This window comes from Drosophila teissieri, chromosome 3R (genome assembly GCF_016746235.2).
Source record: "Drosophila teissieri strain GT53w chromosome 3R, Prin_Dtei_1.1, whole genome shotgun sequence".
In the NCBI taxonomy this organism is placed as follows: domain Eukaryota; kingdom Metazoa; phylum Arthropoda; class Insecta; order Diptera; family Drosophilidae; genus Drosophila; species Drosophila teissieri.
The window spans coordinates 31,947,197-31,968,101 of NC_053032.1; the positions used below are offsets into that span (position 1 = coordinate 31,947,197).

The following is a 20,905-nucleotide window of genomic DNA, read 5'->3' on the forward strand; positions in this document are numbered from 1 at the left end:
GCTGCAGCCCCGAACGCTGGCCAGTGGTAAGTGATGGGGCATAATCGGCAGTGGTTGTGGCCCCAGAAGGGAGGATATTGTACCACCCCCCACTGCAGCGCCAACATTACCGCCGACGGCGCTCAGGACTGCATCCGCCACTGCCTGCGGCTGCTTCTTAGTAGTAGTGGTAGTAGTTCTAGATACGGCTGATAGATTAACTGTATTATTTACATTGTTGGTCGGAGTGGTGGCCGCCGAAGTGGGCGTGGCCGCGGTAGCGAACATGGCTGACGAGGCCACCGCCGCCGCCGGAATGATGGTCAATGGAGTGCTCGGCGCCGTGAAGAACTGTGTCGGCACAGATACAGGAACCGGACCTGCAATCGGTCCGGAGATCGCGCCCGGAATCTGGGCGGCTACCGGTTTGGTAGGCGTGGCGGGGGCGGTGGTCACACCTACAGCACTGTTCACCTGAAGCTGTATATACGTCTGCAGCATGGCCTGCGCTTGAGCTTGAGCCTGGGCTTGGTAGTGGAACTGCTGCTGCAGTTGTTGCTGATGTTGCACTTGCGCCTGCTGTTGCTGTTGTTGCTGCTGGGCGGCAATGGCTGCAACCTGGTGGTGAAAGACGGCCGCCTGCTGCTGCTGTTGCTGCTGTTGGTGTTGTTGCTGGTGCACCTGCATGGCCTGATAGGCGGCGGCTGAGGCTGCCGAATGCTGCGGATGCTGATGCGGATGTGGATGCGGATGCGTGGACGGCGGTGCGTGCAACAATTGCATTTGCTGTGCGTGGTGGGTTTAGATTATTTGTTGTATTTGGTTTTGGCGAGGGTTTTGTTTTGGTTTCAGTTTGGTTTTTGAATTGGATCTTCTGTTTCCCCGCAAATAAATAAACAAAACAAATCGGAACCAACTAAAGTGTGTTTGTGATGTACTGAACTGTTTCGATATTATTCGTCTAAAATTATAAACCGTGTTTCGTGGGCTGGAGAAGAAGTGAGCTAAAGAGAGTGATTCGAGAGTTGAGGTTTAGATAAAGAAATCAGGTGAGAGAGATAGCAGTGATAGTTTTCAGCGAGCGCTACCAGTGGATAGTGGATAGGTAAAACTACAATTAGAACCATAGGCAGAGAAAGACCGATACAGAGAGAGAGTAACAGAGACAGAAGCAGTAGCAATAGCACAAAGATTTGGCCAATTTGTAAAAGATCTAGGTCCGCTCACAACGTGGTCACTTGAAAGAACAGCTTAAGCAAAGAAGTTGTGAAAGTTTTTGTGACCAAATCATGAGGTGAGCTTCAGCTTCGTTTAATTAGATTTTAATGTCAATGGTTTAGCTGGCAACAGAATCTAAAAATAACCTATATACACGATCACAGAGGAAGGCGTAAAATAAAGTATTAAAATTAAAACTAGTTCCCCAGATCAAATAAAAGAATTAACTTAAGTACAACTTAAAATTAAAGATTAACTCAATCTAACCCCATTGACATTAAAAATTTCTGAAATTTTTCGAAATATATTAGGTAGGCTAGCAATATAGATTAATTATGGCAGAGAAAGTTAAACAAAAATATAATTTTAGGCATATAATTGGCTTTTTGCATAGTAAACTGTACAAGTTTTATATATATTTTTAGTTAGTAGAACTCTTGCCATATTGTTTGATCAAGATTATTCTGATATCGAATTCATACTCATTTTGTTTGACTGTTAGTTTAGCGGTTCTAATTTTTCGATTCGATTTTTGGATGATCGAGTGAAGATTCGGTAGTTTGATTTTGGCGGCGCTTACCATTATTAAATCTTGTATAGGGGAGGATTCGGCCGAATCGGATGCAACGATCTCGTTCTTTACCGTAGCTGCTGCTCCTGCCACTAACGAAGCGGGCGGCGGTGTGGGCGTGGCGGGGGCGTTGACGGCAAGCGACGCTTGAGAGCTGCTGCTGATACTGAGCGCTGCAATCGCTGCTGACGCCGTGTTTTCTGTTAACGCAGCAATGATGACAGTTTTATTGGCAACAAATGTTGATTAAATTTCTCCGCTTCTAATTTTAGCACTTGGTTGTTACTCGAGAGCTTTTTCTTTTTGGCGCGTTTGAAGTATTGGATTTTTGTATTTTTTTATTTTTGGTATTTTCTTGACAGGTTTTGATTTTAAGGAAATTGCACAGGGTTTGTTGGTTTTCGTGTTTTGGTGAATATATGATCTCTGCTTATGGTTGCTATATAATGCCAATTGAGTTAGTTTTCGATATTTTTTGTTTTACCAATATTGTGACGTAAAGCTTTACGCAAATTGTTGCTTCGCTAAGTCGATGGACACGTCAGCTAACACGATTTTAATTATTTCTTTCTTTTCTTTTTTTTGATTTTGAGCGTATTTTAAAGTGTTATTAAAAATGTTAATATGCTAAATATCACTACTGCGGTTGAATAATATTTTAGACGTTCATAAATATGTATTTAGAGATATGAAAACCGTTTAAAGATTGTTTGAAGTTGCGATTGATTGTAAGATGATTGTAGATTGTAAAGACCGCTTTAATTATTTGTAAGCCTTAGAGTTTTCTGGAGTAGAGTGGTTGTCTTAGAGATTGTCATAGAATAGAGGTTCGATTTAAGATCTGTAAAGTGCCTAGGCTAGAAAAACTTTTGTTTTTATAAATATATGATGTAGAGAAGAATGTATATAAATCCTATATTACGCGCGTAGGCGCTATATCTGATGTGTATATGAAATACGCTAATTTCGTGTGATTGTCAAAACGCGATTTCTTGTCGATCGAGGCATTGATTAGACCCGGCGATCCCACTTTAAACCTATTCCCTTAAAATCGTTAACCCCTTACTGTATAATAGAGCAGTCGAAGCTAGGAAAATCGGTCAGTGGTTATTTTCAAAGTCGATTGAAAGTGATTGAGATTGAGATAGTCTCTGATTGACACTGCTTGCTTACAAATTACAAAATTGACTTTTCTATGCCTTCATACAACCGTTGTCAGTAGGCAAATACAGGATTAAACTATTTAAAATTTGCTACTCTGCTTTACTTTCGGGTTAATTTGGGGGCTGGTTTGATTGTTTAGTAGCATTAATATATAACTATTAACTATTCCTTCTACTTTTGTTTGATTTCTTCCTTTTTTCTGCAAATTCTTTCAAGTGCTTTTTAATTGTTTGTTTGCCGTCCTTTGATGCTGATATGTAGCTATTAAACGGATTTTGTATGCTCCTTGTAAATATTTATACTTAATTTTCAATTTAACAACCTTTGCATTTTTTCACTTTTCTATCGTCGTTACCTTCGACTTATTTGCCTATCACCTTTTCCGATTTCTTGTTCGTGCTGTTTTTTTCTGTGGTCACCTTTGTTAATTGATTTCCGGCCACCTCTTTATAGAGTTTAAATTCCCTTTTAAATTACGCTCAAAATTAACAGCAGAAGATCCAAATATATATTTTGATTCATAAATTGCTATAAAATTTGCAATTCAATCGTGTATGTCTCAACAGGATCTGTTTTTGTAAATATCTCTCTATTACACTTAGCTCGTATATATAATTTAAAATACTGCTTCGTACCGACTGGAATTTAGTTTAGCAACAATTCACCACTTTTGTCTGTTTCTTGTTTTGTGCCTTTCTGTATTATTTTACTTTGTTATTACTTTGTTTTCTTCAGTTTTAATTTCCTAATGAATTCTATTCGGTAGTGTTGATGGCTGATGGGTTTTTGGGCGGGGCGGGTTTCGGAGAGGGATTTGATTGGGCTAAGAAAAATACCACGAAGTACGTATGGAGATTGGTTGCCTTTAGCTCTAGATTTATTTCATTTATGCTGAGACTTGTCAGTTTCTGATTGCTGGTCAATAGATTTGTAAAATTTGTGTAATTATTTTCTTGTGAGGTAAATGGCAGGAAATAAAATCGAATTCATATAAATAAATGGAATCAAATTTGAAAATTTTACTTTCGCATATTATCTTGCCAATTCAAAGCCAAACATGAAGGTCCAAGAAATCGAGGAAATAAGCCATATGAAGTGAATATCAATACAAAAACGAAAAATGGCACTGCACAAAATAAGAAACAACGAAACGAAACACAATGGACGTAAATATTTAATAATAATTTGCTCTTATTACCAATTAAGTGTCGAGTCAGAGTCGTTGAAGTTGGATGTAGAATGAAGTTTTTGGTTTTTTTATTGTGGTGAGCTCTCTTGATTTTATTTTCAATAAATATTTTTGTTTGGTTTATTGCTGTCCTTGCGGGTCTTGTAATTATGGCTCTGGAACAAAGGCAAAAAAAATCATGGAATATTTTGCGATTCTGAATATCTTGTGCTCTATTGTGCGCTTCAAGTGTGTAAATAATTTAACTTTTTTATGAGACATTCTTTACAACTTTTTGTGAGTTGTGAAAAACACGTTTTAAGGCGGAGAGGCAAGCGGGAGCCCCTGAGTCTCTCTCTTTCCCTAGATTCTGTTTAACACGCACGAAATTTCTTCAGCGTTACCGGTTTGTTGTGTGCCGCTGTTGCTTTTCTTCTTGCTGTTGAGTCACACAGCCGCCCGCTGCAAAAACAGGTAAGAAGCATGGAGAGAGTTCAGGACCGTGAAACATTGCGTGGGCCGATCGCTGTCTCCCTAGCACTCCGCCAACGTGTAATTACAACAATAAAAATAAACTACGGGAATTATATGAAAGCGTACTTAGTACGCCAACAGCAGCAGCGACAAGTGGCCAAGAGGATGGCGTCTATGCTGACTACGGCTGATTGTGTGCGGCCTATTGGAACGCAAGCCATAAGGTTTTATGGCCAGAAGTAGACTCAAATCGGAGCTAACAGAGAGGAATACGTTTGCTTTTTTGCCTGCTATTTTGTTTTTCGTCTTTCTTTTTCGGGTTTCGTTTCGTGTTTTCTTTCCTTTATTTTCGTTTTTATTTTTTTCCCGATTTTTTTGTGGGCTTGCAAACACAAAAACGTGTTTCTTTGTTGGCGACGCTCTTGGTTTTGCCGGTTCTGAAATGTCTTAGCCTATGTCTGGCTTAAACGTAGAGAACAGAAAGACTGATGATGGCTCAGAACTTGTTGTTGCCAAGGCCTATAGGAAATACCAGCGGTCCAAGAATTGGAGAGCGGCTCTCGAGCAACGAACTTTTGCCAGCAATTTTGGGTTCGCTTTGCTCGTTCTTCGCTTATTGTTAAATTATTACGTTTGTGAGCACAAAATATTCTTTATTCTGTTATGTTCTTGCTGTTTATTTATTTTTTCTTACATTTCAGAAAGCGCAAGGTGCGATAAAGACACTGGGAAACGAAAATTAAAGTATAGTTTTATATTTGAGGATTTTTTTTATTTGATTGACACGCGCGAAAAGTGAAAACACCACGAAGCCGGAAGTCGAGTCGATTTTACTTTTTAATTAGTGAATTTTTGAAGCTTCGATTAAAATATTCTCGGGGACTGGGATCTGGACTGATGTGATCTGTTCGAGTCGGGCACTGGATGCGAACTGCGCGTGTTATTTTCTTTTTATCATTATCCGCGAGCTGTTTGCGAGGCGTTGTTGCTGCTGTTGCGGCTGTTTTCGATTTGAACCCGACTTTGATTTGGATATTGAAATTCGTCAGTGAGTGGAGAGTGTGTGAGAGTGTTCTGGTGCTGGTTGTGGCTCCTGCTGCCGTGCTGTTGCTGCTGCTGATGGTGCTACCAGAGGTGGTAGAGAGGATGTCGCTGGCGTTGGCGGAGGCGTGTGGCGTGTAGCGGTGGTTGGTTTGGGACGTAGGCAGCGACGGCAACTGCGACTGCGACGCCAACTTTCAATGATGGCTGAACGGAACGAAACCGGGGAACAACGTGGGCTACCGACCTGATGCTACTGCTGCTGTTATACTAGGTGATTCGATTCGATTCCTATAGAGAGCCAACGAGCTGAGCGGCGGACAGAGTTGGAACGGGTTAAAGCAAAGACTGTACGAAGACTGAAGTAAGAACGAATGGCATTCTAAGGTAATATACCTTTTTGTTTCGGAGTCGGACGCCGATTCCTCTGCCGCAGTTGCAGTCGCTGTCGGGATTGAATCTGTTGCTGCTGCGTCGGCAGCGGCAGAACGGCGACGAGTGCTAACCAAAATAAAGCAACAGTGGGCCCATGAACCGGACTCGGGCTTAAAGAACGAACGCGGCCGATACGAATGGCCACGAAACGCTGCCGGAATCGGCTGTCGTGAGCAGCATTTCTCCTCTTGGCAGCGAAGACTCCGAAAAAAGGCGGTATAAAAACGAGTCATCAGTAGCACACCTTTTAGGCCTTCTCCTGTTCAGCGACTTGCTCTTACTCTCTCAGCCGTTGTTCTCCTACCTGATGGGTATAGTTCGTCGTCTCGGTGAATTTTTCAGGTGCGCAATTAACAAATAATTACTTTCAGCGGGTCACAACGAACACTTATACGAACTTTAATAAGAATGTGTGTACCTAATGCTATATATATTTTGAGCCTATCCGTATAAGTCTTTTGAGGATCGCAAGTGGAGGTGACAATTGGGAGGAACTACCCGAAGGATGTCTCCCAGGCACCCCTTATTTTTAGTTTTTGTTCTTGTAACGCCAATTGTTGCAGTAACATTACTGGCACACACACACACACACACAAAGGCAGGACTCACGCACACGAGCACTTCTACGTGAGACAGCAAATGCATGCGCCATGCGTGTGCGCCACCCAAACGACAAAGGTGCAAGCGAAAGGGCCAAAATGTTTGAGCGAGAGGCAGAGAGCTACGAGAGTACCAAAAAAAAAAGCCAAAACGACGTCGGCAGCGAAATCAACGAGAAAATAATAATTGTTACACCTGCTTCGGAAATGTGGCAAAAGGGGGTGGCTCAAAAACACCCCCACAACACCGAAGCTCGCTCGGCATTCAGGTGAGCATTTGCCACCCCACAAAACGTAGCGGGAAACACCGAAGTTCGGAAAAGCGAAAAGCTCGGCCAAGGCTGACGAAGCGAAAGCGAACCGGAAAGCCGAAAAAATCTTTCCCGACGTACACCAGCCGACGGCGACTCCGAACGTTGGCAGAGCGCATGACGCCAAGGTGAAAATTATGCGTAGGTATGCGGGTTTGTAAGTGTGCTTTCGGGAGTTTGATGGAGGGTGGCAAACCCCCACATGAGGGGAAATCGCCGAATAGAACTTGTTGTGAGGGGTAGTTTTATTTAACAGTAAGCTGCGGGGCTACTATCAACTGTTAGGTAAAAGCCCTGCTCAGAGCTTTCTGATAAGACGAGATGCAGATAACATTATCCTTAGCTGGTTGTTCATACCAAATCGCTTTGAGAAAAGGATTAAGCTGTTAAACGAAACAATTAGAGAACGCGATAAGAGATCTAGATGTAACGTTGCAAAATAATTATTCAAGCTTTTAAACAATTGAGCGAACAACATTTATTAATGCAGATTTGTTTGTACTCATAAACAAAAACTTTGGCAATTATTGCGTCTTATAAACGAACGACGAGATAACTTTATGCTTAACTTCTTCTTAAATATTCTGGCTTTTGAATAAATTTTCAAGGGTCGTGTGTGAGAAACCTTAAGCCGTTCGAATCCTCATATTTTAATTACTTAGATTTTGCTCTACGAGTAAATCAGTGGGTTGATAATTCAAAAGACAAAGAGAAAATAATAGTCCTCAAAACCCTAAAATGTTATGAGCTCAAAACACACCTCTGAGGATGTACAAAATATAATCACGCACACAGGCTAAATCGTTAAAACACTTTATCTTTCGCCAGTATGGAAATGGGACGATTGATTTGGAGGGGGAATAAAACGAGATCTCATTTCTATGTTTTAACTAATAACTGTATATTTTATTTACTGTACTTGCTGGATTTTTATAGGGACTTTTGAACGTAAAGCAAATCAAGGGATTTAGCTTTGTCAGCTGGTTGGTTCGGCGTATCATCAGCCCCTGCGATAGAAATAACGTTTTTAGAGGAGCGTTAAAACCGACGACGGAGCAAGGCTGTGTGCATAAAAATCGTTTGGTTATTGTTGCAGGCGGCAGTTGTGGCTATATCAACGACGGGGGTCACAGCAACAGCATTGGCTTCAGCATCGTCATCGATGACGGCGATGAGAGCTGTTGTAGTTGTAAACGGTTTATGGGATTTACGCGCAATTTACTGGCAACTTTCATTGCTCTGCACTGGGCAAGATATTTTAGGTTTATGGTTAAACCTATTCTTAGATGGAATACGTTCTACATCCACGAGCCCACTTTCATTTTCGTTTTGACAATTTATGGTCCTATTTTTCTATATTATTCTCAATTCCCATTGTGCAAAGAATTAATTCGATTCCAGTCTGATAGAAAGTGGTGTGCCTTAGATAAATTTCTGCCGGTGTACTTTTTGTTGCGAAACAGGATCGTGGGGACACATATAAAACAATATGCCCCCCAATCTAAGCTGGGCCCGTTAAATGATTTGCGTTTGTGTTTACCCCTTATCCCCGGACCAGCCCTTCAGTATAAGCCCGTATTAGCCTTGATTACGTTATTTTTTTGTTGAAATTACTATGGGTAGAAGTAAGGAATTGTAAAGCGCAGCTTACCTGCACAGAGAATAAAAACACAAGCCGGGGCAACAAAAAACAAATTTCAAGCAGATTTTTGATTAAGCCATAAAAATTGGTTACCGAAAATGGTATGACCACGCTGCAAATAAAACTTTGCTCAATTGGATAAACAATCTGTCTACACCATTGACAGGGCTTCCTTATAGACTTATTGTTAGCAACATTGTTGCAGCAACAAGTAGTCGAAGTACAGCCAAGCAAAGCTGTCTATGTGCAATTTGCAGCAGCAACATCCCACACCAGACTCAAGGAAAATGCATAAGTTCGTATGGCTCAAAGCATGTGGATGTACCCGCTTATTTATGTGTGTTTTTCCGCTGCAGCCGCATAATTCTGATAGCCAAGTCGCCTTGATGTTGGCCAGAGGAGTGGGCAGGGAAAGAAGTAGCAGTTAGTCGAATGGCTCAGGCATGCAACAGGCCATGAATCTCAATCTCGGAAGCGTCTCGCTGAGCCGCGAGTAGTTGATAGAGCCCAGCTACGAATGGCCAACAAACAACCTACGGGAGAAGCAGTCAAGAAAGCCAGCTCCCTGTGAAGTTGACTTGGCAATTCAAGTGCGCCGAGGTAGCGGACGAAGATCGTACTGGAAACACATTGGAGTATTGGTGCAGGAATGGTCGAAGTCTTAAATACTCTTAAAGAAAATGGTATTATGTCCTAAAAAAAAATTCACGGTACTTGCATTAAGAGTTCGACTTAATGTATGACCTTCTTGAGTTACTTAAACTTATACTGTTATGTTATAACTTACATGTTGCAAATTAAAAATTAAGTACCTTGCTTTTTTAAAATTCGCCTTTAAATTTAAGTCGTGCAACACGCCAACTGCAAGCCCTTGTTTCCAAGGTATAAACCGAAACAATGAAGAGCTCTTGGGACCGCAGACGACATTCAGTTGCAAGTCGAATGTTTTTGGAGAGAAATATGCGGTTACAGCATTTACTAGCCCAAGTCCCACCCCAAGACCAACTTTAAGTTGCACCTTCGGTCCGCAAAGGAAGCCAAGCGAATCTGGCGACTCACCAGCAGAATAGAAGAATAAAAGACCGAAGGAACGAGGTAAAATGGAGTCAGCCAACGAACCAGCAACTAAATGCACGAAACAGTCAACTTGCCACATTTTAATTCACTCGAATATTTCTTCTGCGCCAAGTATTATCTTGGCTGGGCGTTTGCTTGTTCTTGCGCACTGAAAGTTTTCGGAGATCAAAAATTAGCTTAAATATTTAATATAAATATTTATCCAAAACGCAAATACAACTTTAAATTTTTCGTTTGGTTCGTTACCTTTCATCACAATACAATTTTCAATACACCACTTAAAATTACAGATGACCTAAAAGTATAAGTTATTTAACGTTTTTCCTAAGTGCATTAAATGGTAAAAACGGCAGAACTGCATGACGCTCAACACAGACAGAGAAGATGATATAGCTGTAGACAGAGACACATGCAAGTTGCAAGAGATGCTCCGCTTTGGCTTCTACTTCTCGTGGCTTCCTTTTGAGCTTAACTTGGCTCACGGCATTCTTTCCACAGCGGCTCTTGGCCATAATTCGCCACTGGTATGTGTCGCCTCTATGGTGGCCCGCCCCATTTCGTATCAAGCTATAGCTCCTTCTAGCCACATGGCAATAGAATTATAGTCAGCCGGGGCTGTCACTTGGTTTATTTTAACTCAAATTCATGTTGCCGAAAGCAAGCAGCTGGAATATGCAACTTGAGTGGTGGAATTCCCTGGGGAACATAATTTATTCAGCGATCTCTTTTGCTCGGCTGTTCTTATAATTATTATTTCTTCCGCATTTTCCAGCTCCGATTTGATCTCGTCATGATATCAACAAGATAATTGATTCTCAAGAGCAAGTCCCCGCCAAAATCTTCATTCCTTTCTCTAGTTCAGTGGAGCACGGAACATTAGTTTTAAAGAGGGAAATAGTCAGTTGCATGTTGCTGTGGGCTTGACCATTGACCATGAACTTTGTCGTGTAAGCCACACATTTTTTCTCGAAACTTATTTACAACGGAATTTTCAAAATCTTATTGCATTTTTATGGATTCAACAACAATAAATAAACTGTTTACTTGGAGTAACCTCATTTCACTCATTGACCTAACGCAAATGCTTATACTGTTTCCATTTCCACACCAAGCCCAGACTTAAGCCAAAACCAATGAAATCTCTCATGAACGCCTTTTATCAGGGCAACAGTGAAACATTCTCAATAACGAAATTCCAGCTAAAAAAAAAGGGCTTAAATACAGCATCAGCCAAAGGAGAAACCTGATATAAACAGTGATGGAGCAAGGAAGGTGCACAGAGAACAACAAGCGACAACTTTAAAAATGTGAATTAATAAACTTTTATGGTTATTTGATTATGGGTATTTAAACACAAGCTTTCCTGACATGAAATTAAGAAAAAAAAAATTGGTTATAATAGCTATATTACAGCAATATTTTGTCCTCAGTGCAGATAAAGCGCATGAAGTTTCAACGCAGCCGCAATTATATTTGGACCGCAAATGAAACAAGTTTGGCAACTTTGGCAACAGGCATTTTGCAGCGCTGTGGTGCAGAATCAGAGGGATCACGAGGCGAAATCAGAGAGAGCCGCATAAAAGAGGAAGGGAGTTACCATTGCATCAGCCACCGCAACAGCTACATCATCATCATGACCGTGAACAGCAGAGTCTGAGGATTTAAGCAGACTGCATATCTGAGATTCCAGTACCTGTATGTGAGCGTGGCGAAAAGTCTGGAAAACATTTTGCAATTGCATCAATTGAAGCAGGGCAGCCACGTCGTCCATTAGTCCAAGTGCTTTGGCTATTATCGCCAGCCAGAGTGACGCTAATGGCGCGCAGAGAGCTCGTTATGATTTGCGAACGAGTCCCAGTGCAGGAGCCAAGGCAAAAAGTCCTGGCCCGGCCGCTTAATGAAGCATAATCTCATTGTAACCACTTACAACCAATAAGGACAACAACAAGCCGAGTTCGCTAAGCGGATTGGGTCGAGAATCAACCCGCCGAGCTCAAGGAGGCCAAAAGGAATCCAGGCGTGGGCGACAACTACTTGGCATATCCTGGCACACTGACTGACTGACTGAATGACCACTCACTCAATATAGCGCCACCCACATCGAGTGGGACTTTTTAAGTTTATTTACCTCGCCACTTGCGTCGTTCCTTCCTGAGTCCTTATTCCCGGGTATTGATGTCGCCCGAGCTTTTCATTAGCGTGATTTGGGAAGAAAGCATTATGTTTGCCACTTGACAGAAGTATTTCATTTTATTCTCCATTCCCCACTTGTCTCACTTTTTTTTTGTTCAGCCATCAAAAGAAAACTTGTTATATGCCTAATTTAAGACAAGTGTGAGGTACAGGCTGAGTGAATAGCGCTGTAAGCTGCCTAAGCAGATTTGGATTAATCACTGGAGAGTCCTTCAAAGAGATGACACTGATACCATAATACACTTCAAAAGAATTTGATTCTTTTGTTACGATTATTTTTACTTGAATAAAACTTGTACATAAACAACCCATTGCAACTTTAGAATACAATTTGACGGTAACTAGATGACATTAAAGATGAAAACTAAAGGAGGTGTAAGAACCATTTACGGCGAAAAGGATTAGCAAAACTATTAATAAAAAACTGAACAGATTTTTGGTAATATGGAATTAAGTTTTCCCTAACTACGTGGCGAGCATGTATGAAATTTTTTATTTGTTGTAGCCTAAATACTTCACCAATTAAAATATTTTTATATTTTTAATATAGTACGTGATATTAATTTTAATATATATAATATAACATTTAATATTTATGTTAAGGTAAACAATCTACAATCTAAATATATTCAGATTACCCCTGTGTTTGAGTACAAAAGCGAAGATGCAGTCAAAAGCCGTTACGAAAAATAATTTGGTAACTGAAATCAAGAAGGTGCAGCAGATAGACACTGGCAAGGAGCGGAGCCAACAATGGAAAATATAATAAGGAGCTGGATCTGTAGCCGAGCTTACCTTTGCCGACCTTCGCGTAGCAGCTAAGAGAGAATGCTTGGGGCGAAGGGGTTGCACTGATTGGAAGGAATTATATGGCCGAGACCATGGCTGCATTCTTTTGGTTTCACTTTTTAAACTCTGATTTATTGTGCTCACAATTCTGAGTGTACAGCCAGTGCATTTGTGCTTTGCTTTAAATGAAACTAACGGCTAATGAGCTGCAATGTTCAGAAAAAACTTTTCCCAAACAATGAATTTATATGAAATCAAGAACGAATAAGAGAAAAGACTACAGACGCTTTGCCTTGGCTTTAAGCTGAGTCAGCTACACAGATGCAAGAGAAGTAGATGAAGCCAGACCAGCACACACAATGAAAGCGAAGGCCAAGCTAGGATTTTAGTTTCTAGGCAGCAGTTTAAGTCGGTCTAATTCGGCAGATAGATAAGAGGTCTCCATTCTCACGGAATCGTGAGAAGGACATAGCTTGTCATAAGACAAATGGGGAAGGGAGGAGATTGGTTTTTGACTAAGTGTACATTTTTCTTTAAGTCCACACTACGCAAACCCAAATGAGAATAACCTGATTGTTTTCTATACCTAAAGATTAGAAAGGATCAATGTTTTAATTAGAGATCTTTATAAGAAGTCGGCATTTTTAGCGTGAGGGAACTATACCCTTCGGCAGGAATATAAAAGTAGAGAAGCTGTCTAAAGCCAGTTTGGCAACTGCCACTGCAATAATTTTCTTACTCGTTTTCTTCAATTTTTGTTTGTGTTTATTTCGTCGATAGCGCGTCATTTAAGGGCCTCAAGGCCAAGGTTTAACGAGCCAGACGAAGACAAAAACAGAAAGAGAAAAGGCAACAGAAACTGATCGCAATCGAGCCAAAAGGCAAGTGCGGGGCGGAGAAATGTGGCTGGTTTGCTCAGGCACGGAGCCAAGTTCCAAGCTCCGAGCTTCATAGGACACAAGCACTTGGCACACAAACAGAGAAGCAACAGGAAGAAGTGGCATGCCGCACGATTCCATGCATAATAAATGCGCAACTGGTGTGCGAGGAAACCGGTTTTAGGAAACTCGCACCGAATTGGGAATACCTCCCAACTGTTATACTAATAGAGGGGCCGGCTTGGCCAACAGGAAGCTCGAAGGGGTAAAGACCCACGAATGCCAACAGTCTGCGAAAAGGTCGAAGGGGAGAGAGCTGTTAAGCCCACAAAGCTTTTGGCTGTTGATTAACAGTCGTAGAAGAGTGGCATCGGCAGATGGCTCGGTAAGCCAGCAGTCAGTTGGCCAGCAAACAGAGGAGCTCTGGCCAACTTCCGGCGGCAAATCAGCGCAGCAGACGGCACAGCAAGAACTGATGCGCAATTTTACTGGATATGCTTGCGGAAAGTACTTTCAGTTTTTTAATATCTTACTCGTTATTTGACTTGTCTATTAAGTTCAAAATAGTTTTACAAAATAATGTAGCATAGGAAAATGTTTGGATATACAATCTGGTGCACGACATTAACAAATAAAAGGGACGTTTAGATATTGAGAAAATAAGAGTATGAAATATTTTCATTCAGTGAAAAGATTCGCTGGCTGACTGGGCATTTAAATGACCTCTCAAGAATGCAGATTCTGACGCAGCCATTCTCGGCTGTCTAGCACCAGGCACGACCAACAGCCTGTGGACAAGAGTCGCTAGACTAGTCTAACCACTAGCGGGTCTTAAGACCACGAAGAGTACGTTGACCATTTTGGCCACAAAAACTACAACACACTTTGCCAGATGACTGATCGCTGTTGGTCATGAGAAAAGTTACAACACTTGTCTCGTCGCGTAGCGTAACATTTCTCATGAATTGCAACTAAATTTGTTGCGAAAATCGCAGACAAAAATGCCATGCAGTCGGGGAAACTGGTTGGAAACCAGCTATCGCTCGATACAGGGACTCAGTTTGTTAGGATTTTCAAAGTCAGTTTGCGTTTAATTGATTTTTATTATCTTGCAACCTTATCCCCAACACTTTGAAAATAGTTTTTTGCTCGATAGAATTTCAGTTTAGATTATTAAACATTACAAGCAAGGTATAAGGTTCACTTTGCAGTTCATTGATTGCACTGGCTATGCCATCAATATTACGGAAATTAATGTCACGATCATGGCCACATAGTCATAAACTGTATCTATAGAACAGCGTACATTGACCCCTATGAAGCTGGCAGCAGCGCAATTTCTGCACCGGACGCGGTCCCACATAGAGGCTCTATGGCCAAAACAATTGCCGCGCGTTACGTCGGTGCATTCAAATTTCAAAGTCAAACACTAGCGTGCTGCCGGTTCCAAAAACAAAAGTCAAACAGAACGTCGCGCCGACTCTTTTTTTTGCCTTTGGCCAAGTTCAAGAAACAAAGTCAGCAATCAAGTCCAATGCGAATGGTATGTGCGATACCCTCCTCTACTCTCCTGCGGTTGCAATAAAAACCAGTTTGAGACTGCATTTTTCAGTTCTCTGCATGTGCTCCTGGGGCAGCCACAAAAGCATTTAAGCAAAAGTCTTCTGCTGCCTGGTTTGTGTTGTTGCATGTGGTCGATATGAAATTTATGTCGCTTAAAAGCAATTTCTCTTAGGCATTTTAATTGAAATACTTATAAACAACAAGGGCTAAAAAAGGTTATAACGTACTTAAATTATATTGCAAATCGCAAGTATCGACTGAATCTAAAACCGTCTTAACATGCCAAACATGCTAATAATGAAGTTCTTAAAATATGCCAAACTTTGTGCGTAATAGACAGATGAACAAAATAATAAGACAAACTTTAGCATAATAAATAAAAAAGGAAATGAATTTGCCAAAAGTTCAGTGGGTACAGAAAATGTAGCTGGCAGTCCTTTTAATGAAAATAGATTTGCTATTCGCCTTTTTCGCACTTCTTGGCATATAATAAATAATAATTTATCATAATTTGCTGCATTGATTTATATAGGAATCTTTAAACTTACTCGCTCAGGGGTAGCAAAGAACAGTACTCACCTGAAATGAGAGGAATAACATCAAAATTTAATCAGCAACTTTAAATAAAAGATCAAATGTAATTTAAATGAAATTTCCATTTATATATCATGCATTAAAATATCGCATGATGCGGAAACAGGAGATGGGTGGCGGCATAACCAAGTGGCAGCACCAGAGCTCCTAAATTATTAATGCGTTTTTGTTCATTGCATACTTTTGGGCTGCCAGTGAGAAGTCAGCTCACAAACACAGCCAAACAAGCGCAGGAGAAGAGAGAATTCGACAGCGGGAGCCAAAACTTTGATTTGGTAAACGCACAGTAGAGAGAATTCGGTTAGCAATGCTACTACTTTTCAAAGTCGCGCACTAGAATATCATACATATATGCAAAAGCCATTTTCCAAAGAGTTCGTTTTCTAAATAATGAATAAGAATGAGAAGTTCTAAGTTCTGACCACTTCGATTGGCATCCCCCCAAATGTGTGGCATTGTGTTCATTTTTGTTCTAAATTTTTCCACCACCACTAGCTCTATTTATAACTGCCACTCTGAGTTGATTCGTCGTCGTCTTTATGCCACTTGGCATGAGTTTCACATTTCAATTTGTGCGTATCCCAGCCCCGACCATCCCACCACCACTTCCGCAGTCCCTGCAACGTCTAATGTCCTAATGTCTTGGGTGTTTTAGCAAACAAATTACTTTTAATTTTCAGTGACTTTGATTTTTGGCAGTGTTTTCTGCAGCCCCGTGTTGTTGTCACTGCCACAGGCATTCTCCCACCCACGTGCCACCCGCCACCTCATTTCACTCCACCACGAAGACACTGACTAGGCATCTTCATTATCATCGGTTTTAGTGGGCTCATTCGCCACGGCTTTTTATTTCACTTCTGGACTTGTCACGGTTTCTTTGATTTTGTTTTTGTTGATTTTGTCCTTGCATGCATACACACACACACACACACACATACACACACACGTGAAGAAAGGAGCTGGTGTACGCAAATGAAAAGACAAAGAAAATTGTGGGAAGAAGAGAGATGGCAAGCAAAAGTGACTTTTGAGTGACAAATTGTTTTCAAATTTTGACTGGGGCTGTGCTTATTTGTGTTAATGGCATAAATTTGCATAAAAGCATTAACTGTTTATTTGCTTTACCGCTCTTCCCCCGCTCTTACTTCCTCCTACCACCCCTTTGTGCAAATTTGCAAATTGGCCAGAAAAAGAAACAAGGGAACAATTCAAATCACATTTTTAGACTCTCTTATTTCCGGATTTTTCTCCCTTCCCAGGCTTGTCCTGGATTTTCCTCATATGAGCATCGCTTGAGAGCGAAAGTGAATTGTATGTTGATTAGGGGGAAGGAAAATAATGGTTAGGCAAAGAGGGGAAAAAGGGGATTTCACCTTGCAAGTTATTGAGTGCCTGTTTTTCCCCTCGGGGTCCAAATGTAATTTCGTGCTCGTATTTATTTATTAAAGCCCCCGAAAAAGGAAAACAGCCTCCTGATTGAATTGTGACAAATTCTCATCCTCCTCCTGCGAAGGGCAAGAATGCAAATTAAAATAAGTAAAATCACGGGAGGGTGGAACGAAGACCAAACACACATGCATACAAAATTACCACTAAGAGCGTCCTTTCACATTCATTTTTATGCAGAATTCTACGTAATATTAGGAAGCCTTCAGGGGAAAAGCTTCAGGAGGTGAAAATAATGATTTAATGATTTTAAAGATTAGATCCGTCCAAAGACACAAAAAGAGGCTTAGAAGGCTTACAAGTAATGCATTGGAGGACCGGTGGAAGCGGAGCTCGGAAAAAACGGTTAAAGTCGATAATGGGCATTAACAAAGATTAACGGCCGTAATACGTTGTGGCTAAAAATTTCTTTAGAACAGCCCGCAAAATATAAAAAAAAAAAAACAACACCAAAAATTACAGCCTGTTTAACTCTCTCCGTCTGTTTCTTAATTATATGCGAAGAAATGTTTAACAAGGCCGTGAAATAGGCTTACATTTAGGCCTTAACAAGTCTTTCACGCAAAGGACTAAGACCAGTTGATTTTCGGTTGGCTTATGTCGTTAAAGACACTTACAAAATAAGTAAAAAATATATCAACGAAACCAGAGAAACAGGAACAGAAAAAACGAGCCGCCAAGTCTGGCTGGGGAATTTTCACACTTTTCCTTGACGTTGCAGTGGGCCAACGATTTTCTGCCCATCACTTTGCCGCGGAAAAGTTTTCCTTTCACGTTCTCATCTCCCTGTCGCTCTCATGAGAAATGCATGAATATCAAATTAGGTTGAAGAGTGTTAATTTCAAGGCGCCACTCTTCTTCCGCTCTGCTCATCTATCCGTTTTCGGAGTTAAAAGCAATTTCCGTCGGACTGCGTGCTATTCTTTAAAAACTATATAACCTTTAATTTACTTTGTAAGACACCTTTACTGCACTCGCTACACCTAGAAGTTATGTGTCAAAACCAAAATTATCGGGCTGACATCAACTAATTTGACTAATTAACAGCTCAATAACATTTTGCTAAACAACTCCCAAATTGCCCAATTAGCTGCCTAACGTTTACCGGCAACAAATCAAAGTAAACAGTTTGAAGCGGGTTGGAAAAGTAGAAATCATATAGTCGCGAAATCGTATATTAGGTTAATAATAATCTTACTTATCTCATGATTTATAAACAAAACCAAACCAAACAATGGCTACGCTATTTTATAAAGTTGATTGTTGAACGGTATGGTGAGTAAAGTTGATCATCTTTTGAGTATGATGCGCGGTTAAATTTATGTATGTATGTATATTTGTATTTAAGTAAAAACTCGTATTCTTCCTTTAAGGGATTATCTATTTACAGCTCTGCGTGACTAGCACACAACGGTCACCTGGCCTGGCGGGTTAAACAGACGCTGTTGCATTTTTGGCCCCTTTGCACGAAAGTTAAATGTGCCATATAATTTGTTACTTCTGCATATTCTGGTGTCGTTAGGAATCCATCTAAAGTCGGGAAGGCTAAACCACAGCTAGCTCAAATCCCACGTGGCTGACTGTGGTGTATTTATTTTGGGGACTTTGAAAACTTGTTGAGGGCGTGGCCACCCCTAGACGCCCACTTCAACGGCACAGTGTGCGTCTTTTTGTGCACGTGAGCGTGTCCCATAGTTGTTGATGTCATTGTCACGTATGAAGTGCCATCGACTAACACAAATGAAGTGGCAGCTATTAGCTTTAAAGCGAACCGACAACGATGTTGCTTCCTAGGCATTAATATATGTACCCTTACACACACACACAGCAGTCAAGCGGGCTAGGGTTCAAGTGTGTTCTTGGGCGCTGTACGCAATTGGTCACGCTGGAGATAATCTCGAAATATAATTGAAACTTTTATTATTAGCGCTCAATATTTAAAAAAATTTACTGGGTGGTTAGGTTAGAAACCGGTATTCCAAAAAGCACATCTCAGAAATAATAAGTCACAAAACAAAGAATTTTGTGTTCGATATTCTGTATTTGTGTACGGTATTTCTCATTTACGGTAAACGTTGGCCTCATCCTCGCACCGATTGACATTTACTGTGGCTACGACAAGAGGTACTGGGCTTTAAGCCCACTTTTATAAATTTCTTCCTTCGCCTTTTATGTTAGTAAATTAGCTTAACTAATACATCAAGGATGTTTCAGTCACCGCTGAATCTTCAGCTCCTGCTGTTTCTGCTGCTGCATAATTTAACAACATTTTTCTGCCACTTTTATTCAATTTACACCACGTATATCTTCGGTCTCTCACTCAATGAGGTTTTTTCTTCTCGAGGCTTTCTTGTCTTTGGTTGAGTCCCACAAAAAAGGGCTAACTGACTGGCTGGTGTGTTTGACGCCATAAAAAATTTACTTAAATGGTAATTTACTTGCAGTCGTATTCGGTAATCTTTGCTTTTCCTTTTTGCTCCTTTTCACCTAGACAAATTTGCTCTGCTGCGTACTGGTGTCTTCCGAAACATTGTGCTTTGCTTGCTTAAGAATTCCTTTTGAAAAATTGAATCCCTAGCATGCTGGACTAACACGAATCCATCCAGCAAACCCCCATGATTGTTTATCCACGCAATTGTGTCCCACTCTCCGTACTTTCCAATTCCTGTGTGTGCTCGTGCATTTGTCTCTGCTGCCATGAGCACCAATGGGATTTTGCTGCTTATCTCATTTTCTGCATATTTTATCAAAAACAAGATGATGATGATGATACATATTTCACGCTTTTTGAGCGGATAGTCGCTCCTCGAGAATTTAATTCTAGTTTTGACTGCCTACTGACAGACAAATTTGGTTTTGTGGGGTTCAATCTTTGGATTTTTGATTATATGGGTGTAAGCCTGCGGACAAAATCGAACCAATTTGGTTAGACTTACAATCTTAAAAAAAAAAAAATTAGGAAGGACACTCTAAAAAATGTTCCTCGGTAATATTCAACCGCTCCCATTCCAAAATCCGATTAAAATTCTTTTGCCCTAAACTGCCCACAAGAGGAAAAGTCAACTTAGCTGTTACACACGCAGGAGAAGCTTCACTTGATGTACACATGTATGGGAATGAAAATCACTTAAGCGCACAATCTGTCAGCCATATGACCAATTAAAAGTTTTAGCCCTAATACGCTTCATTTGATAAAGTTAGCCAAACAGAGAAAGAAGCAAAATTGAAGGAGGGTTCTCAAATAGAGGAATGAAAGGAAGAAAGAACAACTTTGAGGGACATAAAAAATACAAGAGAGTGAAAAATAAAAACTTTGAAAGGCATCTAAAATGACCTGAGGAAGCAAGTTTTGTAGCTTATTGAAATTTATTGAGATTTATACATAATCTGTGCGGCGTCTGAAGGAAACTTTCACCCAGCTGTCAATCACAGAGCTGGCCACCTCCTCCAAAATATTGCCCCCATCCCCCCAGAAACCATCCTCTAGTGACCAATAAAAGCGACAAGCACAAAAACATTTGATGAAATGCAGAGACGACGAGGTCGTCATCTGTCCAGGAAATAAGCGCCAATTATGCCACCAGCAAATGCGTTGTGACTCAGGTTTGGATTCAGTTTTTCGCAGCAGGAAGCCGGGTACGGCCATCAGCTGGTTGGCCAGTTAGCGTCCCCAGAATTCATTTCGTTTCGCTTCTTCCAATTTCAATTTCAATTTGCTGCATGCTGAAATGGCCATGTCGCCGTCCCCATCTCCTATTCAATC

General features: G+C 40.9%; 1 protein-coding gene across 6 annotated transcripts in view; it reads right to left on the reverse strand.

Moving 5' to 3' along the window:
- Positions 1 to 20,905, reverse strand: part of LOC122622153 (polypyrimidine tract-binding protein 1) — a 129,499-nt gene that overhangs the window by 74,222 nt on the left and 34,372 nt on the right. The window contains exon 6 of one of the 6 annotated variants that reach the window (XM_043800374.1): positions 214 to 765. The exons of the other annotated variants lie outside the window; for them this stretch is intronic. Within the exon in view, the coding sequence (XP_043656309.1) occupies positions 214 to 765 (552 nt within the window). The remainder of the gene's footprint in view (positions 1 to 213; positions 766 to 20,905) is intronic. 6 annotated transcript variants of the gene reach the window in all.